The sequence below is a fragment of the Falco biarmicus genome, chromosome 1 (assembly GCF_023638135.1).
Source record: "Falco biarmicus isolate bFalBia1 chromosome 1, bFalBia1.pri, whole genome shotgun sequence".
NCBI classification, from domain to species: Eukaryota; Metazoa; Chordata; class Aves; order Falconiformes; family Falconidae; genus Falco; species Falco biarmicus.
The window spans coordinates 122,920,544-122,944,591 of record NC_079288.1 but is presented as its reverse complement, the minus strand read 5'-3'; the positions used below and the strand labels follow the sequence as shown (position 1 = coordinate 122,944,591).

The window sequence follows — 24,048 nt, the reverse complement described above, 5'->3', positions numbered from 1 at the left end:
CCCCTCCCTGTGTGCACAAGAGGTTTCTGCTCGTGAAGGTTTTCTTCACCCTCAAGGCTCCCACGTTCATCTTGGAATTAAAACCTTCTCCCTTCTTTCCCTCTCTTCCTGTTGTACGTGCAATAACTTGCTGTTTGTTCCCTTGCAAAGGCTGCAGAGCACCTCCAAGTTTAGTTTGCGTCCAAAAAACCATCTCCTCTCTCCAGCAGGAGAAGGTCCGTGATGCATCCCAGATGTTTGTAGTCACCAGGCACAACAGGTTACGGGAGGGAGATGGATAAGCCGCAAGCAATTGCTCCTCCTTCTGCCCCTTCTCAGAGGCAGGGAAGTTTTGGTGCTGACGCTATTGACCCCACTGGTATAGGGAACCTTTTAAACGTCACTTGGAGGCATCTGTTTCTAGCTGTGGTTGTCATGGGGAACTGAAAAGAGGATGCAGAACAGTTTCACATCATCGTGTAACATTCATCTTATGTCTTCTCTTTAGTTACCTACTGCCAACTCCAAATTAGCCCATTCCTGTCCCTTGGAGCAGAAGAAGAGCGCTGTCTGGGACCGTCTCTGCCCTGCAGCTGCTGTCTGTGTGCTCAGTACAGCCTCGAGCTGCCTTCGTGGCTCGCTCTGGTTGTCTCCTTTTTCCCACCCTTGCAGGATTTTTGGCAAGGACCGCTTTCTGAGCCTGGGTTTGTTACCGGCCGCCTGGGGCCCTCCTGCCTGGCTGAGGCCCTGGATGCTGAGCCTGTTGTAAGAGAAATTATTCAGTTTTAGGATGGGGGGTGGGGGTGGGGGGTGGGGTGGTGGTGTATGAAAGCTGTTAGACAACCTGTGCTGCGCTGACTACCTATGCCCAGGCACAGAGGTGCGGTGAATGGCTATTTCCCATGGGGAAGCTGCCCACCTGCTGTATTAGTTGGCATTGCTAGCTAGGACGGCACTGTTGGGGCTGTCACTACCCACGCTGGTGACAAACAGCAAGGCTGGTGGGGGGTGAGGGCAGAAAGAGAGCTCTTTTTACGTAGAAAATTTCCCATGCTTCATCAACACCATGCTGGAAATAAGGCCAACGAAAATAAGGTGGGTTTTTTTTTTTCCAGAAAGAAGTGGCTGAAATACTCAGCCTTACAGAGACAGGCAAAGAGCTGAGCAGTTCTTCACTAGAGATTTTTTTTCTTTTTACTTAGAGGTTGAAAGTGGTAAAGACCTCGTCCACCCTGCCGTGCTATCAGCAGCCCCGAATGAGACGCTGTTGTGCTCAGCTCCCCAGAAAGATTATTGTATGCCAGAGCTTAATGTTAGCAAAAGCCATCCTTTCCTATGGACAAGGCGAAAAAAACCCCAAACGAGCCATCTATAGCCATGTGCGTCAAGAGATTTTTCTCTTAAATAGTCCATAGAATTCACAGCGGGAAAGAGATTTGTATCAACAAATGACTTCGGAAGAACAGACTTCGATGAGGCAAATGGAACCAGTTGCCCAGCCTGCACTTTGGCAGAAGGTGATTCCTACGGAATGCTGTGCTGGGATGCCTCCACCTGCGGGGTGCGGGGGGAGGGGCAGGGGAGGGGTAAATGTGGGAGGAACAGCGCGGTGAAATGGTGATGACGGTCATGGTGGCATCCTTTTCCAAACGGGATACGGAGCTCTGGCTTGTACTGGCTTGTTCATAGTTTGTTGTCACGGCACTATTTATAAATCTGCTAACACTTCCTAAGTGGTAAGCCTAATGGCAAATTACAAATCCTTCGTAACTTGACATGTATCTGAATTATTTTATGTATATCCAATGGGAAAAATAACTGTTTTCTTGGCTGATTCAGGACAGTGAATTGATCAGGAACAATGAAGCACTACGTGAAACCTGGCTCGATATTGGGGTGCGCAGGGCAGCAGCTCCTGTGCTTTGAGGGGTCCTTTGCAGGGGCCTCATTTGGAGCCCATCTGTGGCAGGCTCGGGGCAGCTCTCCAGGGCAGCGGGGACATGTGGCTGTCACAGCTCTGCCCATCCGACATGACGAGGCACTTCACCCGCCACGGAGCAACTCCCTTCAGAGAGCAGGTCTTGCTTCATTCGCCTCAGCTCCTACTTCATTCCTCCATCCTCCTCCTTTGTATTCATTTCTTAAGCTGCTCTAGCTGTCACATCTGCACACTTACCAGCTGCTTTCCCCATTTTTAATTGCCCTCAGAGGGCTTCTTCAAGTGCCACACCTGCTTTTGTTTGGGCCTTAATTTGTCACTGTCCAAACTGGAGCAGCAAGCATTTGAAATTCAGCCTCTACGACTGTGTTGTATTTCTTCAAATGCGTGATTAATTGCTGGGCCTTTACAGACTGCATTCAGCTATTTCCGCATAAAGCAGTGTCTGACTTTTGCTGGAAAGCTCCCTGCATCATGGATATTAAATATCTTCTTGTCAGTGGGACTCAGGTTTGCTCATCCCGTTTGTTCTTGCAGAAGGAGGCTGTATGAAATGCAAAGAAAGCTCGGGGCTTTCTCAAGTTTATTCTGTTTAGAGGGGAAACAAAAGTTATTTTTCCTTGTAAAAACTGGTTTTATAAGGGAACACTTGAGATGAGCGCAGGAGGGAATGTTCCAGATCATCCCCTCCAGCCCCTGCAGCACTGTAAACAAGCAAGTTGTGTAATGCAGCTCATACGCTGCTTGAAATCCACCTTAAAAAATATTAAGCTTTTTTTTGTCCTCCTTAACAGCTGCTATGGGAAGGCTTTACACCCTTATTTTTAAGCCCGAAGTGATTTTCCCATTATACCCATGCTCAGAGAAGCCCTCCACGGCGGGCCAAGGGGTGCTTTCCCTCTTGACAGCATCTTCTCAGCTGAGATGCGTGCAAGGTGTGGGATGTGACCAGCCAGGGTTGCCCGTCTCCCACCCCCAGGATCCTCGGGGACACTTGGTGAGCTGCAATCTGAAAACTACTCTGGCAAACACAGCAAGCAAGTCTTGCCCTCAAAAGCCCCACCAACATGGGGAAGACATGGAAGGAGTAGCAAGGGAGAGATTTCCAGATGGATGGATACGTAGGCAGGCAAATAAGCGCTTTTAAAAAATTCATTTTGAATTTTCCAGAGCCTGCTGCTGCCCAGGGGTCATGCAGAGGGTGGGGGGTCCCTCTCAGAAATGAGAAGCAGGGCCTTCCTGAGACACTGTGCACGGCCACAGCCTGCAGGGGCAAAACTAACCTGAGCAGGGGAGCACGAAACAGCGATGGCCGGCGCGCTGCTTGGTTCAGTACCATAGGATGAGCAGCAGGTCGGACGGCTGGAGAAAGGCTGAAACCGCCCCTTATAGGCATGTTGCTTGGTTATATACATTCACGTGGCTGGGAGCCCTTGCCCAGCAGCAGCCTGGAGGAAGCAGCAGGTTGACCAGGTGCTTGGCAGAGGTGGCTACTGGTCCCCCGCAAGCCCTGCCTGCGCTCCGCAGCCTCTGCCACAGCCGGTGCCACCTCAGCATCCCTTTTTCTATCCAGCAAGGAAGCAACGCCAGTGTCTCCGGCCAGTTTTGAGGCTTCATTTGCACCAAGCGATATATGTAAGTGCTGAGTAATGCTTGAATGTATTAGTAGTTTCTGGAGAACATCAGAAGGTTGCTCGAGAGCTGTCAGTGCCCACTTCTGCAGTCAGGGAAAACTGGCTATGGGGGAGATGCCCACGTGGTCCCAGCGGAGGATGCTGATGCCCGGGGGCTGGCTGCAGCCCCTCAGCGCAACTCCCGCACATGTGCTGGTGCCCCTCGCTTCTGAAACCCGCTACAGTCCTGATGGGAGGAAGGAAACGAGCTCCCCGGAGCTCAGCTGAGCCCCGATCGGTGCTGGTGCAAGAAGCGGGCGCCACATCTCCCCCACCTCACTGTTCCCTTGCTGTCTTTTATTGCTTTAATCAGACCCCCCCTGAGCTGAGAAGGCTCAGAGCCCTCCTGGGCAGCACGGCTGGGCCAGCCTGGAGCCAAGGGAGAGCGACTCGAGGGGCAAGGGGCTGCATCGCCCACCTCTGCCGCCCTCTGCTCCCCCCTGCACGTACCGGTTTTGCTTCCCACTATCGGGATCAGGCTTTAATATCAACCAAAGCGGCTCTAGGTGCAGCCCCACGGCCTCTCCCTTTGGAATGATGATACCCAGCTGATTCCTGCCAGGATCACCAAGGGCCACCCCACCAGCCAGCTCTCCTGGTGAACGGAGGTGGGGGGGGCTCGCTGGGGAACTGCACGGAGGCACCAGGTTTGTGGGGCTTCGCTGCTGCGGGAGGAGGAACCAGCCACAGTAAAGGGTCACAGAAAGGGAATTAGCGGGAGAAAGAGGGGAAAACGGCAAATGAGAAACACAGAAGGAAAGAAAAGTCCCAAATCTTACTTTGCTCGCTACAACCCTAAAGCCTAAAACATACCGAGCACTTCCACCCCAGCCCTGCCTGCTTAAATCGCGTCCCCCCCCCCTTGGTGTTGGAGGTTTTTTTTCGTTTGTTTTGGGGTTTTTTTTTTGGTTTTTTGTTTTGTTTTTTTTTGTGGTGGTGGTGGTTTTGTATTTGCGGGAGGGCTGCGTCTTTCTGCCCTCAGTGCCCCGAGGTGGCCGGCGGTGGCGGGCCAGCCCGCAGGCCCCAGCTGCCTGCGCCGCGCCGGGCGGCCCGCAGGGGGCGCTGCCGGGCCGGGCCCGCAGGGTGCCCGCGGCAGCCCCCAGCTCCGCCCGCCCGCGGGGTCCGCTCCGCAGCCCCGGCCGGCCCCGGGACCCTGCGCCCGCCGCAGCCGCCGCCGCGGGCACGCTCCAGCGGGGCCCGGGGGCAGCGTGCGGGCTTCCAGGCGCCGCGGGGCCTTTCCCCGGCGAGCGGCGGGCTGAGCCCCCGGCGGGCCGGCAGGGCCGGCTCCGTTCCTTCAGGCAGCGCTCCGCTGGCTGGGGTCTTCCGCGCCGCGGCCGGGGGTTGCCTGCGGGCTCGGGGGTGGCGCTTCCCGGGCGGCCGGGGAAAGCGGCGGGAGCCGCGGGGAAGGCGGTCCCGGGCAGCCGCGGGGCGGGGAGCGGGGGGAGCGGGGGGGAGCGGGGGGAGCAGGGCAGGGGGAGCGGGGGGGAGCGGGGGCAGCGGGGCAGGGGGAGCGGGGCAGGGGGAGCAGGGCAGGGGGGCAGGGGGAGCAGGGCAGGGGGGCAGGGGGAGCAGGGGGGCAGGGGGAGCAGGGCAGGGGGGCAGGGGGGCAGGGGGAGCAGGGGGGCAGGGGGAGGGGGGCAGGGGGAGCAGGGCAGGGGGAGCAGGGCAGGGGGAGCGGAGCAGGGGGAGCAGGGCAGGGGGGCAGGGGGAGCAGGGCAGGGGGGCAGGGGGAGCGGGGCAGTGGGGCAGGGGGAGCAGGGCAGGGGGGCAGGGGGAGCAGGGGGGCAGGGGGGCAGGGGGAGCAGGGGGGCAGGGGGAGCAGGGCAGGGGGAGCAGGGCAGGGGGGCAGGGGGAGCAGGGCAGGGGGAGCAGGGCAGGGGGAGCAGGGCAGGGGGGCAGGGGGAGCGGGGCAGTGGGGCAGGGGGAGCAGGGCAGGGGGGCAGGGGGAGCAGGGGGGCAGGGGGAGCAGGGGGGCAGGGGGAGCAGGGCAGGGGGGCAGGGGGGCAGGGGGAGCAGGGGGGCAGGGGGAGGGGGGCAGGGGGAGCAGGGCAGGGGGAGCGGAGCAGGGGGAGCAGGGCAGGGGGGCAGGGGGAGCAGGGCAGGGGGGCAGGGGGAGTGGGGCAGGGGGAGCAGGGCAGGGGGGCAGGGGGAGCAGGGGGGCAGGGGGAGCAGGGCAGGGGGGCAGGGGGAGCAGGGCAGGGGGGCAGGGGGAGCAGGGCAGGGGGAGCAGGGCAGGGGGAGCAGGGCAGGGGGAGCAGGGGGGCAGGGGGAGCAGGGCAGGGGGAGGGGGGCAGGGGGAGCAGGGGGAGGGGGGCAGGGGGAGCAGGGGGGCAGGGGGAGCAGGGCAGGGGGAGCAGGGCAGGGGGGCAGGGGGAGCAGGGCAGGGGGAGCAGGGGGAGGGGGGCAGGGGGAGCAGGGCAGGGGGAGCGGGGCAGGGGGAGCGGGGCAGGGGGAGCAGGGCAGGGGGGCAGGGGGAGGGGGGCAGGGGGAGCAGGGCAGGGGGGCAGGGGGAGCAGGGCAGGGGGAGCAGGGCAGGGGGAGCAGGGGGAGGGGGGCAGGGGGAGCAGGGGGAGGGGGGCAGGGGGAGCAGGGCAGGGGGGCAGGGGGAGCAGGGGGGCAGGGGGAGCAGGGCAGGGGGAGCAGGGCAGGGGGCCAGGGGGAGCAGGGCAGGGGGAGCGGGGCAGGGGGAGCAGGGCAGGGGGAGCGGGGGGAGCAGGGCAGGGGGAGCAGGGCAGGGGGAGCGGGGCAGGGGGAGCGGGGCAGGGGGAGCAGGGGGAGCAGGGCAGGGGGAGCAGGGCAGGGGGAGCAGGGGGAGCAGGGCAGGGGGAGCAGGGCAGGGGGAGCGGGGCAGGGGGAGCAGGGCAGGGGGAGCAGGGCAGGGGGGCAGGGGGAGCAGGGCAGGGGGGCAGGGGGAGCGGGGCAGTGGGGCAGGGGGAGCAGGGCAGGGGGGCAGGGGGAGCAGGGGGGCAGGGGGAGCAGGGCAGGGGGGCAGGGGGAGCAGGGGGGCAGGGGGAGCAGGGCAGGGGGAGCAGGGCAGGGGGAGCAGGGCAGGGGGGCAGGGGGAGCAGGGGGGCAGGGGGAGCAGGGCAGGGGGAGCAGGGCAGGGGGAGCAGGGGGAGGGGGGCAGGGGGAGCAGGGCAGGGGGGCAGGGGGAGCAGGGGGGCAGGGGGAGCAGGGCAGGGGGAGCAGGGCAGGGGGGCAGGGGGAGGGGGGCAGGGGGAGCGGGGCAGGGGGAGCAGGGCAGGGGGAGCGGGGCAGGGGGAGCGGGGCAGGGGGGCAGGGGGAGCAGGGCAGGGGGGCAGGGGGAGGGGGGCAGGGGGAGCAGGGCAGGGGGAGCAGGGCAGGGGGAGCAGGGCAGGGGGCCAGGGGGAGCAGGGCAGGGGGAGCGGGCCAGGGGGAGCAGGGCAGGGGGAGCAGGGCAGGGGGAGCAGGGCAGGGGGAGCGGGGCAGGGGGAGCGGGGCAGGGGGAGCAGGGGGAGCAGGGCAGGGGGAGCAGGGCAGGGGGAGCGGGGCAGGGGGAGCAGGGCAGGGGGAGCAGGGCAGGGGGGCAGGGGGAGCAGGGCAGGGGGGCAGGGGGAGCAGGGCAGGGGGAGCAGGGCAGGGGGAGCAGGGCAGGGGGCCAGGGGGAGCAGGGCAGGGGGAGCGGGGCAGGGGGAGCAGGGCAGGGGGAGCAGGGCAGGGGGAGCAGGGCAGGGGGAGCGGGGCAGGGGGAGCGGGGCAGGGGGAGCAGGGGGAGCAGGGCAGGGGGAGCAGGGCAGGGGGAGCGGGGCAGGGGGAGCAGGGCAGGGGGAGCAGGGCAGGGGGGCAGGGGGAGCAGGGCAGGGGGGCAGGGGGAGGGGGGCAGGGGGAGCAGGGCAGGGGGAGCAGGGCAGGGGGAGCAGGGCAGGGGGAGCAGGGCAGTGGGGCAGGGGGAGCAGGGCAGGGGGAGCAGGGCAGGGGGGCAGGGGGAGCAGGGGGGCAGGGGGAGCAGGGGGGCAGGGGGAGCAGGGCAGGGGGAGCAGGGCAGGGGGGCAGGGGGAGCAGGGCAGGGGGAGCAGGGGGAGGGGGGCAGGGGGAGCGGGGCAGGGGGAGCAGGGCAGGGGGAGCGGGGCAGGGGGAGCGGGGCAGGGGGGCAGGGGGAGCAGGGCAGGGGGGCAGGGGGAGGGGGGCAGGGGGAGCAGGGCAGGGGGAGCGGGGCAGGGGGAGCGGGGCAGGGGGAGCAGGGGGAGCAGGGCAGGGGGAGCAGGGCAGGGGGAGCGGGGCAGGGGGAGCAGGGCAGGGGGAGCAGGGCAGGGGGAGCAGGGCAGTGGGGCAGGGGGAGCAGGGCAGGGGGAGCAGGGCAGGGGGGCAGGGGGAGCAGGGGGGCAGGGGGAGCAGGGGGGCAGGGGGAGCAGGGCAGGGGGAGCAGGGCAGGGGGGCAGGGGGAGCAGGGCAGGGGGAGCAGGGGGAGGGGGGCAGGGGGAGCGGGGCAGGGGGAGCAGGGCAGGGGGAGCGGGGCAGGGGGAGCGGGGCAGGGGGGCAGGGGGGAGCAGGGCAGGGGGGCAGGGGGAGGGGGGCAGGGGGAGCAGGGCAGGGGGGCAGGGGGAGCAGGGCAGGGGGAGCAGGGCAGGGGGCCAGGGGGAGCAGGGCAGGGGGAGCGGGGCAGGGGGAGCAGGGCAGGGGGAGCGGGGGGGAGCAGGGCAGGGGGAGCAGGGCAGGGGGAGCGGGGCAGGGGGAGCGGGGCAGGGGGAGCAGGGGGAGCAGGGCAGGGGGAGCAGGGCAGGGGGGCAGGGGGAGCAGGGCAGGGGGGCAGGGGGAGGGGGGCAGGGGGAGCAGGGCAGGGGGAGCAGGGCAGGGGTGAGCAGGGCAGGGGGAGCAGGGCAGGGGGAGCAGGGCAGGCCTGCTGGCAGCTCGCCGGGAATTTCGGGCGCCATCAGGCGGGTAACTGACGGACACGGTGTCGTTGGGACAGACGCGCCAGATCTGGGTAACGCTGCACCGGTTCGCCGGTCAGTAGAGAATTAGTACTTTTTCAGGACACCCTGCACAGCTGTACAGATGTGTGTGGCGCTTGGCAGCTGCAGCGCCCGGGCGGCGGGGGGGGCTGGGACGGTTCTGTGTCCCAGCGCTCCGCAATAACCTTCCCTTAATGCCCGTGTGCTCCTGTGCCCGCACGGAAAACGTTTCTCCGTGCAGGGAAAGCCGCCTGTCAAACCTGCCATTGCAGGCTCCTCGTGCCCAACAGGCGGGTATCAAACTTCTCCCTTTACTGGGCCATGCTTTCTTAAAAAATTCCCACTGGATTTGCAGCTGCCTGCCCTCTCCGCCGCAGCCCTACGGGGAAAAGGAGAAGGGGGAAATGTTACCTGGAGTTTTCCCAATGCCTTTTACTTCCCAGTGCCTGGAGCATCTTCAGTCTGCAACCCACCCACCCCTGGGTGTGGATTTACCATCTGGCAGATGCTCTGACTTCCACTGAGAGCTGGAAGCCCAGGAAGGCGGCCAGCGCCGAGGGTTGGGAGCCCAGGAAGGTGACTGAACCAAGGCACTCGTGCAGGGCTCTGGCCACTGTCTGGGCCACTGGGAGAGTGTCCCCATGGGGGGGAGGTGGGCTGCATCCTGAGGGATGCTGGAGGGCTTGTCTGGCAGGCCCTCGCCTGTGATGCCATTTACGCGGCTGCCAAGTTCATGGATAAAAAAAAAAGGCTCGGCTTATTTAGCTGGGAAATTGCCAGTTAGCACTGCTACGGGGAACTGACAGGGACAGATTCCTGCGCTGTCCCCCTGTGGCCAGCCCCTCAGCACCCTCCAGCATGGGACCCATGTTCACGGGACACGAGGGGAGCAGCTCCGGGCAGAGCTCAGTGGTGCTGCCAGTTCAAAGGGAGTCTTGCTGTGAGTTCGAGGACTCATCGGTATACCTGCCCTGCTCCTCCTCTGTCACCCCTCCCTGCCCCTGTGGTCAGTTAATGTAAGAAAACCAAGATAAATCGCACCGACTTGGTCTGGAGACTTATTTCAGTAAAATCGGTCTCTTGCACGAACATTGTTGGTTTGGGGAACTTCAAGCAGGATTAGGGTCCCTTGCCCTTGAGCCCCTTGGTGTTGGTTTTCCAGGTCTCGTTGCCATTTGCCTCATCCAGTGCTGGGAAGTGGGATGTACGACGAGGCCTCCGGAAAGCCTGAACCAACTGGACCCTGGTACCAGTGACAACGCACCTGACTTCTGTGCGAGCAGCTGATGTGATGGTAACGTGGTGGGCTTGGAGAAACAGGTCTGCAGAGAGCACCCAGGGCTCACCTCTCAGTGGAGCAAAATGGTCTGTCATACCCATTTGCTAGTGTGAATTACATGCCCCTGGATGGATGTTCAGAAGGTTAAATACTGAGATACATCTGGAAAAAAGGACTATGTATACAAGCTACGGTATCTCGTGTGATGTATTTAATGTCCCTAATTTACATGCTGACAACTTTGCCATTTCTAAACAATGTTATCATTCATCTTTCTGATGATTAATCAGCACAAGCTTCAAACACTGTTTATCACACTTTGATGCAGCAATCAAACAAGAAAGGCAAGGTGTTACAGGGGGTGGTGGCGTTTTTTTTCCAAAAATCTTACAGTATTTACAAAAAGATGCATATGTTTTTTCTAACACCATTCTTAGAATTATTCACTCATTCACAATCATTGTATAAAAACATCATTCAGAAACAGGTTTTAAAATACACCCACCTCCTTTGCATAGTATACAGAAAAATAGGCGATTCAAGACACTTAATTTTTGAATGAGAATGTGAACTGATTCAAAGGTGCAACACTTCTGAGGAAGAAGGATGCACTTCTCAAAAAATAATCAGCTGTGGTTCTCCTGAAGCTAATGAGCTTCTTGTAGGTCTGCCATCAAATTCCCCTTTTACAGATCAAGTAATTTTTGCAGTGTACTGCCATACACACGATGCTTGCATCAAGGTCAAACAAATCACACTTCAGTTAGATTTACTCTGTAGTATTTGCATCTGGACACTGACAAAAATGAGTTACACAAAGTACTCACAAGGATCAACGTTTCTTTCATGTATCATGGCCCATCCATGGAACAACTCAATGGACCTGATTTGATATTTCCAATTTCTGCTTGTATAATTGAGAAGCTGAATATACCCTTATACTTGTAGTATCTTTTCCTCTGTAAAAGGACCTTGGGTTCTCTTCACTAAAAGTTCAAATGGCAGGCTGTGGCGGGATTATCGGGCACTGACTGTATCTATCCTGTTGATTTTCAAACAAAACTTGGTAATTTAGTCAGTTGGTTATCTTGTATGCTGATCTTTTTTTTTTTTTTTTTGCTTTAAAAATGTGCTCCAGTGAATTCATTGAGCCTGGTCCATTAAAGAGCAACAGGGAACTCTGAACAATAGGTGCTTGTTTTACAGCTACTGCAAATGCTTTGAAAGCACTAAATTGCCTTTTATACTCAACAGTCTAATAACAAAGACTGATTTTCTCCCTTTTTTTTCCCCAATTGATTTGATGGTTCACTTGAGCTTTAAAAACACATTACATAAATCTTTACGGCTATTACAAAAGTCTTTTGTCAAGTTTAATTTGGTGTTCAGTTGTGGGGTTTTTTTTCCATGGTATAATCATTCACCCTTAAATGCACTGTACCACCCATACCCAGATCGTGCTTGACTCTAGATCCATAGGAATACAAAGTCCTAGAGGTTTGTTTTGCATGGGGAGGGACCTAAATCCTTCCAAAAGCAGTTTGTCACTGAAAGCTCCTGGTTCAGAGGTATATCAGAAAAAGCGCGGAGCACTCCCAGAGGCACCTCTGACAACAGCTCTACTCTCTCCTGCTATTTCAACTTTACTGTTACAACTTGGGCTTAATAGCCCATGGTGGAAGTACCGGCTGGGATTGACTGAGAGGGTGGGAGATCCATCAGTGCAGACCTCTGCCCTGCTGCAGAAGAAAGGGAAACGTGCTGCTCAACCGGGCAGAGCAAGAGCTGGTAGAAAAGCAGTAAGTGCTGAAAAACCTTCAGAAATGCAATTAGGCACAAAACCCCCAAAACCTGAGCAGGTGAAATTATCGTCACCAGTAAAAGCAGAGAGGCTGTTAAATGCCAGGCAGGCTTCCTCATCCTACTTTCTCCTGACCCCTTTGAGTCCAGATGCCTTTTCACTTTCCTCCCGCTTCTGAAGTGGAGGGTTTCTATTGCTCTCCCCGTCCCCAGCCCTCCCCATCCCGAGCTGTGGTCTGCGAGGAGAGCCTGGCCCTCGAGGTGCGCAGGGCCAGGGCTTGCTTTGGGGAAGGTGAAGAAGGAAAGGCTGGGAGCAGTAGGATGCTCTCCCACCAATCCACCCCTCTCTGCAATTATGATCGCTCGGCTCTTTGAAGACCAGGTCGGTACAACCAGGGTTTGGCTGGCACTGTAAGGAGAAGGTGGGGGGCTCTGCTGGTGATGGAGGCGGAGATGAAGGAGTGACTCAGAAAGAACCCAGTTAAATGCATAGAGGTCCATCTCCACCCCTGAGCTTCTCAATACTGGGAGCCAGAGTGAGCTTCTCAGTCAGGGATGCTGCGGTAAGATGCGTTTGATGCTCAGAGATTCCCCACATGCACCCAACCAGAAGATGCTGCAGCTAGCCATCTGGGATTCCGCTCTCATTGCCAGTGCCGTAAATCTGGAGTTGTGACACTGACTTTCCTGGCTGTGTTTGGACCAGCACAAAACCTGGCTACATGCCATAACCGCTGTAAATGCAGGACGGGTCAGATTCACGCCTGGTGGAGCACGATGGAGGAGTGGGCGACAGCACTCTATTAATGAAGCTATTATTCAAATGAAGAACTTTTTTTTTAAAAAAAAAAGAATAAAAAAAGAAAAAAAAAGAGAAGGATGGAGATGCTGGTAACACTGACCGATATTGTTCGGGGATCAGAGTGAGGAGATCTGCTCGGCGAGCAGGCAGAGCAAAGCTAGCGCCAGGGCGCAGCTGCTGCGCGGGGGGAGCGGTGCCAAGGGGGCCGTGTTTCGGAGCATGCACTCCACCCTGGACCAGGAGCCATTGTTGGGCAGTGCCTGTACTCCTGCCAGGCTGCACATGATGTTGTAAACATCCACGGATCTGATGGGAGGCGCTCGGAAGTTGGAGCGGAAATCTGCGGGGAAAAAAGGCCAAAGAGAGGAGCTGGCATCGTACGGCTTGGGGGTCCTCTCCTGAAACATGGGGTGCTGCAGGGCAAGGGCTCCTCTGCCTTTCCCGGGACTTACCCGGCAGGCTGGGATGTGGCAGGCTATACAACTTACAACACAGCTTAACAAAACCATTTTAAACATTTTGAGTCACGATTTTTACTTCTAGTTCCATTTTGTTCTAAAAACTAAAAAAGATACAAGATTATTCAGCACAGGAGCTACTTTCCGGTGTGTACTTGGTAGATTTAATAGACCGAGATAATTGTATTGCCCGTTCTGCTTTGCTTTTGCTCCCGTCCGCAGCTGCGACCCGGTGCTCAGCAGTATGTAAGGAGCCTGAGGAAGTGGAAAGCAGGGGCTTTGTGCCTGCCCATCGGACAGGTGGGTGAGGTACACTGCAACCTTCCCCAAAAAAGTGCTCTGCGTTGGTGAGTCTGAACCCACCAAAAAAAAAAAAAGAAGAATTCCTGTGTTTCCAATAGAATTCAAAATTCAGGCCAAAATTCACAAAACCAGGGCAAAGGGATAGAGTTACTGAGCTGGGGTGTCGGAGAGGGGCTGATCAAATGCCTCCACATCTCTCCACCCTGTTTCTCCAGCTATAAAACGGATACAGAGCTAGACACCTTCCCAGCATCCAGACACAGTGAGGAAATGCTGCCAGCTATTTGAAACTGCTGGGTGTCGCAGCGTGCCACATCAGGGTCCTGACGTGCCAAGGACTACAGGGATGCTGGGGCAGGGGGCCATGAGGCTGCGGGGCTAGCAGGACACCAGGGATGATGGCACCGTACCTGGCCCGTACGCAAGGAAGAAGCCTCTCATGTCCATGAGCTCGTTGTCGTAGCCGTGCCAGCCGTTCTGCCAGGCCTCCTTCTTCCCCGTCCCGTTCTCCCAGAAGGGCAGCTTGTCCCTGCTCTGGGCGACAACAGCAGAGCGCGGTTAGTGCCTGCCTGCTGGGGTGTGCGCGGGGGTACCACCGGGTGCCGTGGGGTGCCACGCTGTGCTCCATGTGTTGCACCACCCCACCATGCCCCTGCACCACGCTGCACAGGGGCTCAGCGCCAGGAGGGGTGGCTCCCAGCTCTGCCTTCTCAGCGAGCAGCCCAGCTGAGTGGGGGAGGGCAACTTTCTGCCTCTCACTCATCCCAATTTATGCCGTGAGCACAAAGTTTCACAGCCGTATGTGACATGTGTGAGCAAGCTGGTGTCCCTCTCCTGCTGCATGCTCCCTCACCCAGCACCACGCGCTCCGGTGGATTTGATGGGGTGGTGTTCTGCCCAACGTGCCACTGGCACCACAGAAAAAGCCAGTTTTTCTCCATTTGACTCATTAGCCTCAACAATACAAGTATCACCCCTACTGTACGCTTTCTAATCATTATTTCTTCTCCCTGCTTGTTTTAGTATTAGAGCAATGAGGTTCCTCCCAGGGAACACAGGCCCGGACCTCAGATGGTCCCCCTCTTCCTCTCCCTGCTGAGCGGATCAATGCTTTAATAATCTGTCGTCGTAATTCTTGTTCTTCCTCACCCATATTGCACTTAAGTCATACTTTTAAATTCCTTCCTTCCTTTCTCCTGCTTCCTGTTAACAGCTGTTAGCAGACTGCCTACAGCAGTGCCGTATCCTGGCCTCCTCAGGAGCAGTGGTCAAAATGCAGAACCAACCCTCTCCATGAGTCTGTCTTTCCTGTGCTCCCGAGGGATGGCAGCAGCCATGACACTCCAGATAGCCCCAAAACTATAGCAGGAATTTCACTTAGGCGATGAAGAACATCAGCTGACAGTTCTTTAGACCCCTGGCATTAATTTCTCCAATGGTTACAGAGAAGAAGCTTCAGTTCCCTGAAGCAGCCAGGTCTGGTCTTCACACTCTGTCACAGGAGCACAGAAGATGCTCCAACAGTCTCCCACATTCCCACCCTGGGTGAGTGGTGCTCTGCAGATGGTGAAGCAGATTGACTGAGGATCCCTTTCCTTTTACAAACTTTTTTTTGGTCTGATATTTGTTTTCCTCCTCTGCCCAAGAATAAAACTGACTGTGTGCAGGAAGACTGCAGACAGCAATGATTATGGCTGTGAGGTGCAGCTCTTCCAACTGCTTTCCAGGGGAACCCCTGGAGTATCCCTGGCGCTTGTTTGTATGTCACAGTCAGCAGACGTACCAGATAATTAAACAATTTCAGTTGACAAATTAAATCTCTTTCCTTGCCCCGTCTATTTTACCGACGGCTCAGAGCAAGCCAAGGAGAAAACAGACTCCTTCCCCTCCTGCTAGCACAGCACCTCCTTACGCGGTGGCTCCGCTTCTTGTGCTCCCTGGAGAGGAATCGCCACTGGGCTGCTCACCGCTAGGCAACATGGACAGCACCTCTCAGCATCAGCTCCAGACAAGCCAAGTCACGTCTCATTTGTGGCGTTCCTTTGGCAGTACCATGACACTGCCAAAGCTACACCCCTCCACCGTCCCGTCAGATGCCGTGGGCTCGGCTGCTTTCTCAGGACTGTCAAAGGCGGTGTGCCCCTCCATCACCCACCCAGACACAGGAGACACCTACTCACAGCTAGACCTGCAGTCAAAGGCAGAGTCATTTCCATTCTTTTTGCCATTAGTTGGGTCACAAAACGTACTTCTTTCTTTCACAACTGCAGCTGAAGTCAGAGCTGGTGAAACTGAGCCGTCAACAGCGGTAGCTTGAGGGAAAGAGCTGAGCGAGCACTTCAGCATCGCTCTCCTAGAGCACCAGGCGCTGCCTGACAGCAAACCCCACCAAGCCTTGGGGCTCCTCGGGGGCCAGGCCACCAGCAGCGTGCCGAGGTGCCTGCTGTGGCAAGCCCAGACGGGACAGAGGTCTCGACCCACACGTTTCATGCTCAGCCTAAGCTTGGGCTAGGGCTGCTCCTCAGAGATGAAACGGGCGTGCCTGGGACTGCTGGCGATGCGCTTTTCCCTGCATGTTCATGGTTAGGAGCCGTAGAGCGGTTGTTCACTAGAACTTGGGAAAGCACACCGTGAAGGGTACAGGGTGAGCACGCAGCCCGGAGAGGGGCTGAGGCCATTGTGGCATGCAGGAGAGAAGCTGGGGGCAATCCTGCTCAGAGGATGGGGACCACTCGCCCACGTGGAGGGAACAAAGGTACCGGTAGCAAGACGGAGGTGCGTGAAATCCCTCCTCATCCTGTGTTAACTGAAATGTGGACAGGCTTTTCGTCCTATGCTCCTTACTGGGACCGCCCCCCCCCCCAACTTCCCAGTTATATCCCCTTTGTCTCTCCAAAAAAAGGAAAAAAAAAAAAAAGAAAAAAAATCCCCTTTTTCAAACAGCCAAGAGAGAGTTAAAACACCCCATGAGCATGACAGGGAAGAGCTGAACGTCCTCTCTTCGGTGGTTTGGGCAGGAAGTATAATAGAAGGCTCAATTATTGCTTTAAAAGTATGACAGGAAACTTTCATTTTCACATCCCATTCACAGATAATGAAAATGTACCAAGGAGAAGGAAAATCTGACAGCATTAATGAGAGGACATTCTTGAAAATCAGAAACAATGGGAAGGAATGGGCAGAGAGACAGAAATAATTACCATAGCAGCAGTGTTTGCTGCACTGTTATTAAGGTTTGTCAGCATTTCAATGATTTTTTTTTTTAAGTGCATTTTTTTTTTACAGAGTATGTAAAAATGTTCTGTGTTGAACTTTTGTACTGAAGAATTTAGTTGTAATTTTTTAAAATCATTTTGCCAAAAATGTTTCAGATTCCTACTTTACATGTCTGAATCTTGACTCTGGCTTTCTTTTTTCTTCTTTTTTTTTTTTTTTTTCCAACCACCAATGTGGTGCTTACCCATCTGCATTCAAAAGCACACTTTTTTTTCTAGAAGTGCGTTTGTATTCAGCTGTAGACACGATTACCCTAAAGTCAGGTTGGCCAGTGAGAAATGTGGTGGTGTGGACCGTCTCGAGCAAAGCCTGGCGAGCAGTAGCTCTGAGAGTCATGGAAGAAGATGCTCAGCTGAGTTAGTTGCAATAATCTGCAAGGCAATGGTGGGCAATGACTACGCTGGGACACTGAAAAAAACCCAGGACTCCTGGGTTCTGTCCCCAACTTACTGATTTAACATATGGCTTGGGGCAAATCACTTGGTACTGCCCCTCGGCTTACCCACTTAGAAGATACGTAAGTTGCCTCACCCTCTGAGCTGTGCAGTTAGGATCTGTAACGTGGAGATGCCCAGCAGCGATACAAGTACAAAACAATAAGAACAACAGTAATTTATAGCAACAAAAGATGCTGGTATGAAAAAAACCTCTCCGTGTGTTAGTCTAATCGATTCCCTGTGTAACAAGCTCCCAGATTTCAGCGCGTGCACTGGGCACCTCTGGGGTGAACCCCCAGCCTGACCCTGCTGAGACCGGAGGGCTCGGGAGAAACGGGGGGGGGGGGGGGGGGGGGGTTAGGACAGTCTGGTGGGTGGGAAGCTAGGCAGAAGGAAAACTTGCCACCACGTACCGCTGAAAGAAGGGACAGTAAGGCATTGACATTGAAATCTCTTTTTGTGTTTCAGACGGAGGTAGATGGGCAGGGGGGCAGCGAAACAACTGGAGTGGGAAACAGAAAAACTCCTCCTGCTTTACGACAACACAGAAAAAAGAACCATCCACCATTTAACTCTGTCTACCTTCAGCGTAGCTGCCATGCCTTTAGGTTCTTTGCAGCACACAGCAATATTTCACATTGCTTTTGTAGTCAGCCCAAGTAAATGATGTAACACTTTAAGTCAATGCCTGGCATAGAATTGTACATTTTTCTGATCGTTTTCATATATAGCAGCTTTTCAAATTCATGTCCAATTCTTCTATACTTTACCTCTACTATGAACCATCCTTTCTCAGCCACGAGAGTTAGAGGAGACACAAATTTTCCTTTTTTGTAGAAAAACCTTTCTGGAATATCCTGTATGTTATAAACGTGCATGTGTTCCACAGCTTTCAATTTTTGATATATCTGCAAAGAAAACAAATGTTAGAGCACCATATGGCTGTAAAAAGCGTGTAGGCACCTATGGGTACATGGAAACACCTGAATTTGTAAAATGGCTAATCTCCTTTAATGGGTAATCATCAGCACATTCCAACTGGGACTCTGCCAGCCCAAAGATGACAGCAGTGCAAAACCTGCTCGTGTGGTTTAAGAGGTTCTGAAAACTTGGATCATAAACACACAGGAATGCATGAATTCATGTAGTGTATATATATATATATTTCCAATACACGCACTCAAAAATGTATGCGTGTCAGTACATCAACCTACAGAGACAGACCAAGCAGAAACCCAGCCATCACAGGAGATGGTAAGCTAAGTGGTGAAAGATGCTCAAAGGCACCATGTGGACTGGGTACAGCTGCAGAAAAGGGATATTGCCTTTGGCCTCTGCCACTCATTCCCTCTTCGTGCTCTTGAGTGAACAATTGATGTCACCTCACCTGTGTTTCCTACACTTAAGCACTCAATCCCTATCAAAAGGATTGATAGTGCTTAGTTATCTGCTCCATAACGATGCTGTGAGGTTAATCAGCCAATGCCTGTGGCTTTGAAGCTGCACAAAACTGCACAAGTGGCTTATTAATATTAATCATACTGTCTGGAATATAATCACACGAATACAGTTAAACCCCAAATTATTCAGAAAAATACTTTAAATGATGAAAGAAGACGTTCATATGCCATAAAGAAAGCAGTTCTTGGAGTCCCCCGAGTGTATCTCGCTCTTTTGCTGAAATATAAATCATCTTCAAGAATAAACAGTTCAATTCTGCAAAGAATGACAGTTTTTTCACTAGCCCTTTAGCTATGTCCCCCTTGCGTACATGTGCGCAAGAGATCTGAACTGACAGACGAGTCGCCGTAAGGACGGCACCAGGGTGTGATGGCCAGACCCTCCCACCGCGGCCGGGACTAGAGAGTGGTCCTGGTGTGTCACCAGTACATCTGGTGTCTCACCAGTACTTCTGGTGCTTCAGGATGGGCTAACTCTTAAATGTGATAACCACTACGTTCTGGTACGGTCTAGTTCGTAAACATAGCTTTTTAAAGTGAATGAAGAATAGAGGAATCTGGCTATCGGGAAACAGAAAATTAACTTTATTTCACTTTAAAAAGTAGCGCTCCAGTAAAAAAGTCCTAAAAAGAAATGAAGGATGAAAACAAAGCCATGGTGTGAGGCATTGCATGTTATTCTCCTTAGGGCTGTTAGGCTGTTTAATGAGAGAGAAGCATGTGCTTAAGACCTTTTTTTGGATAAAACCCCGGGTCTGCGTGAAGTCACAGCGTATACTTGCCCCTGTTTCAAGGTCTGGCTTACAAAAATAGGGATCTCTGAGTTAAGGCTGAGGAGAGCATCCACAAACACTGCGATCCTCTGCCGGAACGTTGAGTGAATTGTTTGCACATGCTTCTAAGACAACTTCCAATTCTGGCACTAATTGGAAATGTTCACAAGATCACAGCTATCCAAGTCCCGGAGAGCCTGTTTGGGTGCAAAAAATCAGCAAATATTCTCTTCCCAAAAAATGGCACAACCTACACTATACTGTGGCTAAAATACAATATAGAAAACAAAATTATTCACCTGGAGCATGGACTGCCCGTTGTGTGCATCCACTATATATTCTGAGGACAAAATGACTCCTCACACACGGGTTTCTGGTTAAACTATAATGTACTAGTCTATTAGTTACAGATGCTGCATTTTCATTCTTTTCAAGTGGTTTCCAATTTTTTTTTCTGTATTGTTTTAATTTGTTCCTCAAAATCCTGCAGTTCTAGCCTCGGGCTTTTATGGTTGATTCAATCCAACATGCTTATTCATCAAAATTCTTCAAAGGAGAATATTGTACAAAAAGTTATTTTTTCCAATTCTGGTCTAATGGAGCTAATTCCTCAAACTTTATGGGAGTTTACCGGAATATGAACGCCTGACCTGCTCCAGATCATTTGAAAATCCCAGCTAGAGTGTCAGTAAATTGACTAATATATGTAAAATCCTAAAACTGGATTTTCAGCTCAATTATTTTAGCTATTTATCAAAAGCGTATAGCGGTGGAGTTTGAAAGCACATATCTGTGCCAAACAAAAATGAAAGTTCATGCTTTTTAATTTGCCTGGTGTGGCTTTCCTTCAGGAACCAGCATTACAAGAGTGTCACAGGATCCAAGTCTGACTCCCAGTGAGACCCTCAGGCTGATTTTTACACACAATTCTGAGAGCAGGATTTGGATGTTACGAGCAAACAAAAGGCACGATTGCCATAAAAACCCAAGGAAACACGAAACTGAGTAAATACGAATGCGCTGTACTTACCTCCGCGTGCTTCTCGGGAGCTGGCCAGAGGCTCACAACAGGACCTTGGTCCTTCAGTTGTATGGTATCGCTCATATTGATATGGTTTTTCAGCTCAATCACTTTGTCCGCCCAAGAGATGTCCGTCATCCCATGATCAGAGAAGAGGAGGACGTTCACATCGTGCTGAAGGCCCTTGTTCTGTGGAGCAAGTGCATGACAACCATGATGGCCAGGTAAGAGCTTAGCACTGTCTGTGCCCATGGGAAGATTTGAATCCCCACTTGACCTCCACTGATTTTGTGGAATTTGGCCAGAAGAAGCATGGCCGCCAGTGCCCTCCGCTGTGCTTGGCCACCACCCGCAATGGTGGACATCCACTCTCACCTGCCGCACTGGAAGAGCCTGAGAGGTAAGAGAGATTTTCCAAAGCAAATCTATCCCCCTGCTAAATAACCAGATGCTACATCCCAGTCCCACAAACCAGTCGTCACAGTTGGTCATAGACAACCATCTCTATCCAACCGTTCTTCATCTGTGGGCCAAAACAGCTGGGGAAGAGCAACTTTCTCATGGTAGCACCTGTGGCAGGGGTGTTTCTCTCTTCCCCTCCCAAACACGAGCACCTAGCATTACAGCCTTTATAATTTAGTGAAATTGGAAATATATATTCCTCTCCTCACTGAAACACATAAAAACCTCCAACACGCATTTATCATGGTCACAAACATTCACAGAATTGACATTTACCCAAAAGCTTGGTACCCTCTTTTTCTTGCTGCAAAATGATTTAGATCGTGTTTTTTAGAACAAAACTTGAAGTGCGGAGTTCTGAATGATGCTGCAGCAAACACTATGAAAGTTAATTGCCTGATTCCACAGACCTTAGGAAGGAAGTAGGTTTGATTCATTTGCCTACTATAAAGCCCAGCCGGCAACGCAAGTTATGAACAGAGCCGTATACGGGCTTACGGCACTACCGGTGTAATAATCCACTAGGAGGATTATAATGCCATTGATGAAAATAATAAAAATAAAGGGAATGGTGCCTTGATTTCCACGGGATCTCCATATCTGCCATTTCTCAGGAGATACAAGTTTACAGTCAATGCATCGAATTAACAGGCATTAAATAGGCTCCCAGCTGTGCCACGAAGACCAGTTGTAAACACCTTTTCCAACTGTACCCAGGAGCTGGGTTCTTGGAGACCACTCACCTTCATGAGGGTGATCATGTTGCTCAAGGCTTTGTCCACCTCCTTCAAAGCATTCTTGCGCTGCTGGGATGAAGGGCCATAGTGGTGGCCTTCCACGTCGATGCGCTCGTAGTACACCGCAGCCATCTCAGCGCTGCCGTTGCTGGAGGTGAGAGGGAGGGGAAGGAGTGAGAGGCTGACACACATGGAGACCTCCTGGTGGTTTTGCCCTCACCGGCACGTAGAGCCACAAAACCCCCTTTTCTGCTTCCAGCCCGTGCTTTCCTACCCGACGTCGCATGGCTGGGCTCACTATTCCCACCCAACATCACCCGAGTTGGCTTGAGACTCCCAGCTGAGATGCTTTTCCTTTAATGACAAAGAAAGACCCAGAAAAAATACTGAATTCTGCGCTGAATGACCTTATTAAAAGGATTGTTGGAGTTAACAGTCAAATATCCTTTAATTAAAGTTTGGTACTTCTGGCTTTCTCCCGTGTGAGGTCTTCCAAACCACTGAGGTCAATTCAGGACACATTCTTCCATGACCTTGCAGGACCCCAAGTGGTATGAATTGGGGTGAGATTTTAGATGGGGTTGTTGTTCAGGAATGTGACCAAAGGGACGCTAAGGTAATCCCAGTTGCACAAGTTTAGCTGATCACACGTTTCTGCACTGAACGCCCTCAGACTAATTAGTGGGGATTGCGCATACAGCAGTCAGTCCTTAATTACATTTTCATCAACACTGTAAAGCTCCCTGAGAGCTGTCTGGTGGATAAAATGGCAAATCTATGCTCATGAAGTTCAACCCAGTCTTCTTCAACAGTACTTAACATATGACAGGGTGTGCCATCCGAAATACACGCCTGCATCCAGGTCAAGATCCCTACAAAAAGATCTTGTATGATGCCCTGGCAAGTCCAGCTCCTCTGATTAAAGACACCTAGGTAGTCAGGTATAATGAGCGAGATAGAAGAGAAAAAAGCAGAGTTGAGGGACTGAATGAATGAATTAGGGTCTGACATTTGCATTTGTAAGTTTGCTGAAGGCCTCAAAGGAGCAGTTCTGTAGGAAGGTGAAGGTCCCTGCTGTGGTGGGAATTTCTCCACCGCTGGCCCTGCAGAACAGTGTTCTTTCTCACTCACCATGATTTTGAAATCATTCAAATTAAGCAGCCCTTCCCTCCCCCCAGGTTTTTTTTAAGCATTCATTTTAAGCATTTCCATCTGTATTAGGCATAAATTATTTTCTGAAATTTAACCCTGTAATTTCTATATTGCATACGCATTCACTGAACCTGTTGGAACTGTTGCCTTCTGCTGCAGTGCCCGTATTAGCTACTTCAGACTGCTTTCTGTCTTCTCAACTGTAACTAAACGATCATTTCAATCAAGATAGAAGCTAGAAAAGCGAGTTATTGCATAAAAAAAGTCATCTTATGTAGGCTGTGGTGAGATTCATCAGTGAGGGCTCAGCACTGTAAGGATGGACGTTCAACTCCACACGTGACTTCAGTGGGACAAGCTCCAGTTACGTGCCGTGCTTAGGAGTTTGCAGGATTGAGTACAGCACATCCAGAGCTTGTGAGAATTTGACCTTGTTTCCATTCTTTGCCCGTTTTCCTAAGTAAGCCAGGCATCTCTGATCATGGCTTGCACGGGAGAAATAATCTTTCTGTGTGTTAGTCCTGTCTTCTCCCATCACCAGTAACTTTCAAAAGAAATGGCTAAGGAAAGCTGGATGGCATCAATGGTGATATCAAAAAGGCGGTTTATAGTTTATCGACACACTTCGCAAGTACCACGCAAACTTCATGGCACCTGTCCAGGAAGGCAGGTAGATTACAACAGCCCCTAAATTATAGTTGTGGAAAAGATATAAGGGAGGTTTTGGGTTTACTTGCCAAAAAAGGGTACTTGATTTAGTTATGAATATTTTTGGTCTAAATAATAAGTCTCAAAGCACCTGTTTGAAGAGACCGGAGAATGTTCCCGAAGGTTGGTTTCCTTTGGTTGCAAGAGGAGCTCAGTCTTGCATTCTTTTTTTTTTTTTTTTTTTTTTTTTGCAATCAATGGGATTGCAAAAAAAATGGGGGGAAAAAAAAGGGGGAGATTGCAATCAATGCTTCCTGATGAGTTTTGTACTCCTGCAGAGAACACTGATCAACCTTCCTGCAACCCTGGTGAAGCTAAGATGGGTCAGGATGATCCCATGCCCAAACTCAATTAACCCCTAGGCCACCATGCCACAATAAAGGTCTTCCTCCCTCTGCCCTGAGGTCCCTGTAAGGTTTGCCGGCGGTGGGAGCAGAAGTGCAGTTCATTAACTACCTGCCATTAGGGTGACGAAGCAAGGCATCGCTCCAGGCGACGGGCTGCCCCTGCCACGGGCTGTTTTCCCACACATAGTGCCACCCTCGGCCTAATGGGCTTTTTCAATTAGCTGGGGTGTGGAAAGGAAACACACTGGATCTGCCAGCCTTTGAACAGCTTCCAGAGTCAGAAACCCTTGCAAATGATGTAGTCGACAATAAAACACCAGTCAAGACTCTTCTACCCAGAGATGCTAACTCCTGCTAACTAAATACGCCCGCAACCAAGGCGGTTCAGAGGCTTTACTTCTTACAGGCTGGCCCAGCAGCCCTGAAAATTGTTTGCCAAATTTTAAAGGACTAAACAAAGAGGATGAATGACAGAAAGGATAAGGAAAACCTACCTGATTTTTCATCTGTTCATTCCCTACCCTCCTCT

General features: G+C 53.7%; 2 protein-coding genes and 1 long non-coding RNA gene across 9 annotated transcripts in view; 1 reads left to right on the top strand and 2 right to left on the bottom strand.

The window, feature by feature from the left end:
* Nucleotides 1–5,266: 5,266 nt before the first annotated feature.
* On the bottom strand, nt 5,267–6,805 carry LOC130144647 (uncharacterized; the record flags this gene model as incomplete). The annotated part of the gene is given in 4 exon segments (XM_056328707.1): nt 5,267–5,359; nt 5,361–5,816; nt 6,039–6,769; nt 6,772–6,805. Coding segments are annotated over 4 exon segments (1,314 nt in total), but the record flags the coding sequence as incomplete, so codon positions are not given.
* A 1,642-nt stretch (nt 6,806–8,447) lies between these two features.
* LOC130143591 (uncharacterized) lies at nt 8,448–12,420 on the top strand. Its single transcript, XR_008819778.1, has 2 exons — nt 8,448–9,080; nt 9,667–12,420. It is a non-coding gene; the product is annotated as an uncharacterized LOC130143591 (long non-coding RNA).
* The window catches only part of ENPP6 (ectonucleotide pyrophosphatase/phosphodiesterase 6), a 34,034-nt gene continuing 19,804 nt past the window's right edge, over nt 9,819–24,048 (bottom strand). The window contains exons 4-9 of one of the 7 annotated variants that reach the window (XM_056326337.1): nt 21,319–21,460; nt 20,123–20,302; nt 17,630–17,767; nt 13,557–13,680; nt 12,486–12,725; nt 9,819–9,907 (exon numbers count right to left, since the gene is read on the bottom strand). In XM_056326337.1, the coding sequence (XP_056182312.1) occupies nt 12,502–12,725; nt 13,557–13,680; nt 17,630–17,767; nt 20,123–20,302; nt 21,319–21,460 (808 nt within the window). In that variant the 3' untranslated portion in view covers nt 9,819–9,907; nt 12,486–12,501. Of the gene's footprint in view, nt 9,946–9,979; nt 12,726–13,556; nt 13,681–17,629; nt 17,768–20,122; nt 20,303–21,318; nt 21,461–24,048 lie in introns of those variants that run through there. The other 6 variants (XM_056326339.1, XM_056326336.1, XM_056326338.1 and 3 more) reach the window with 6 other exon arrangements.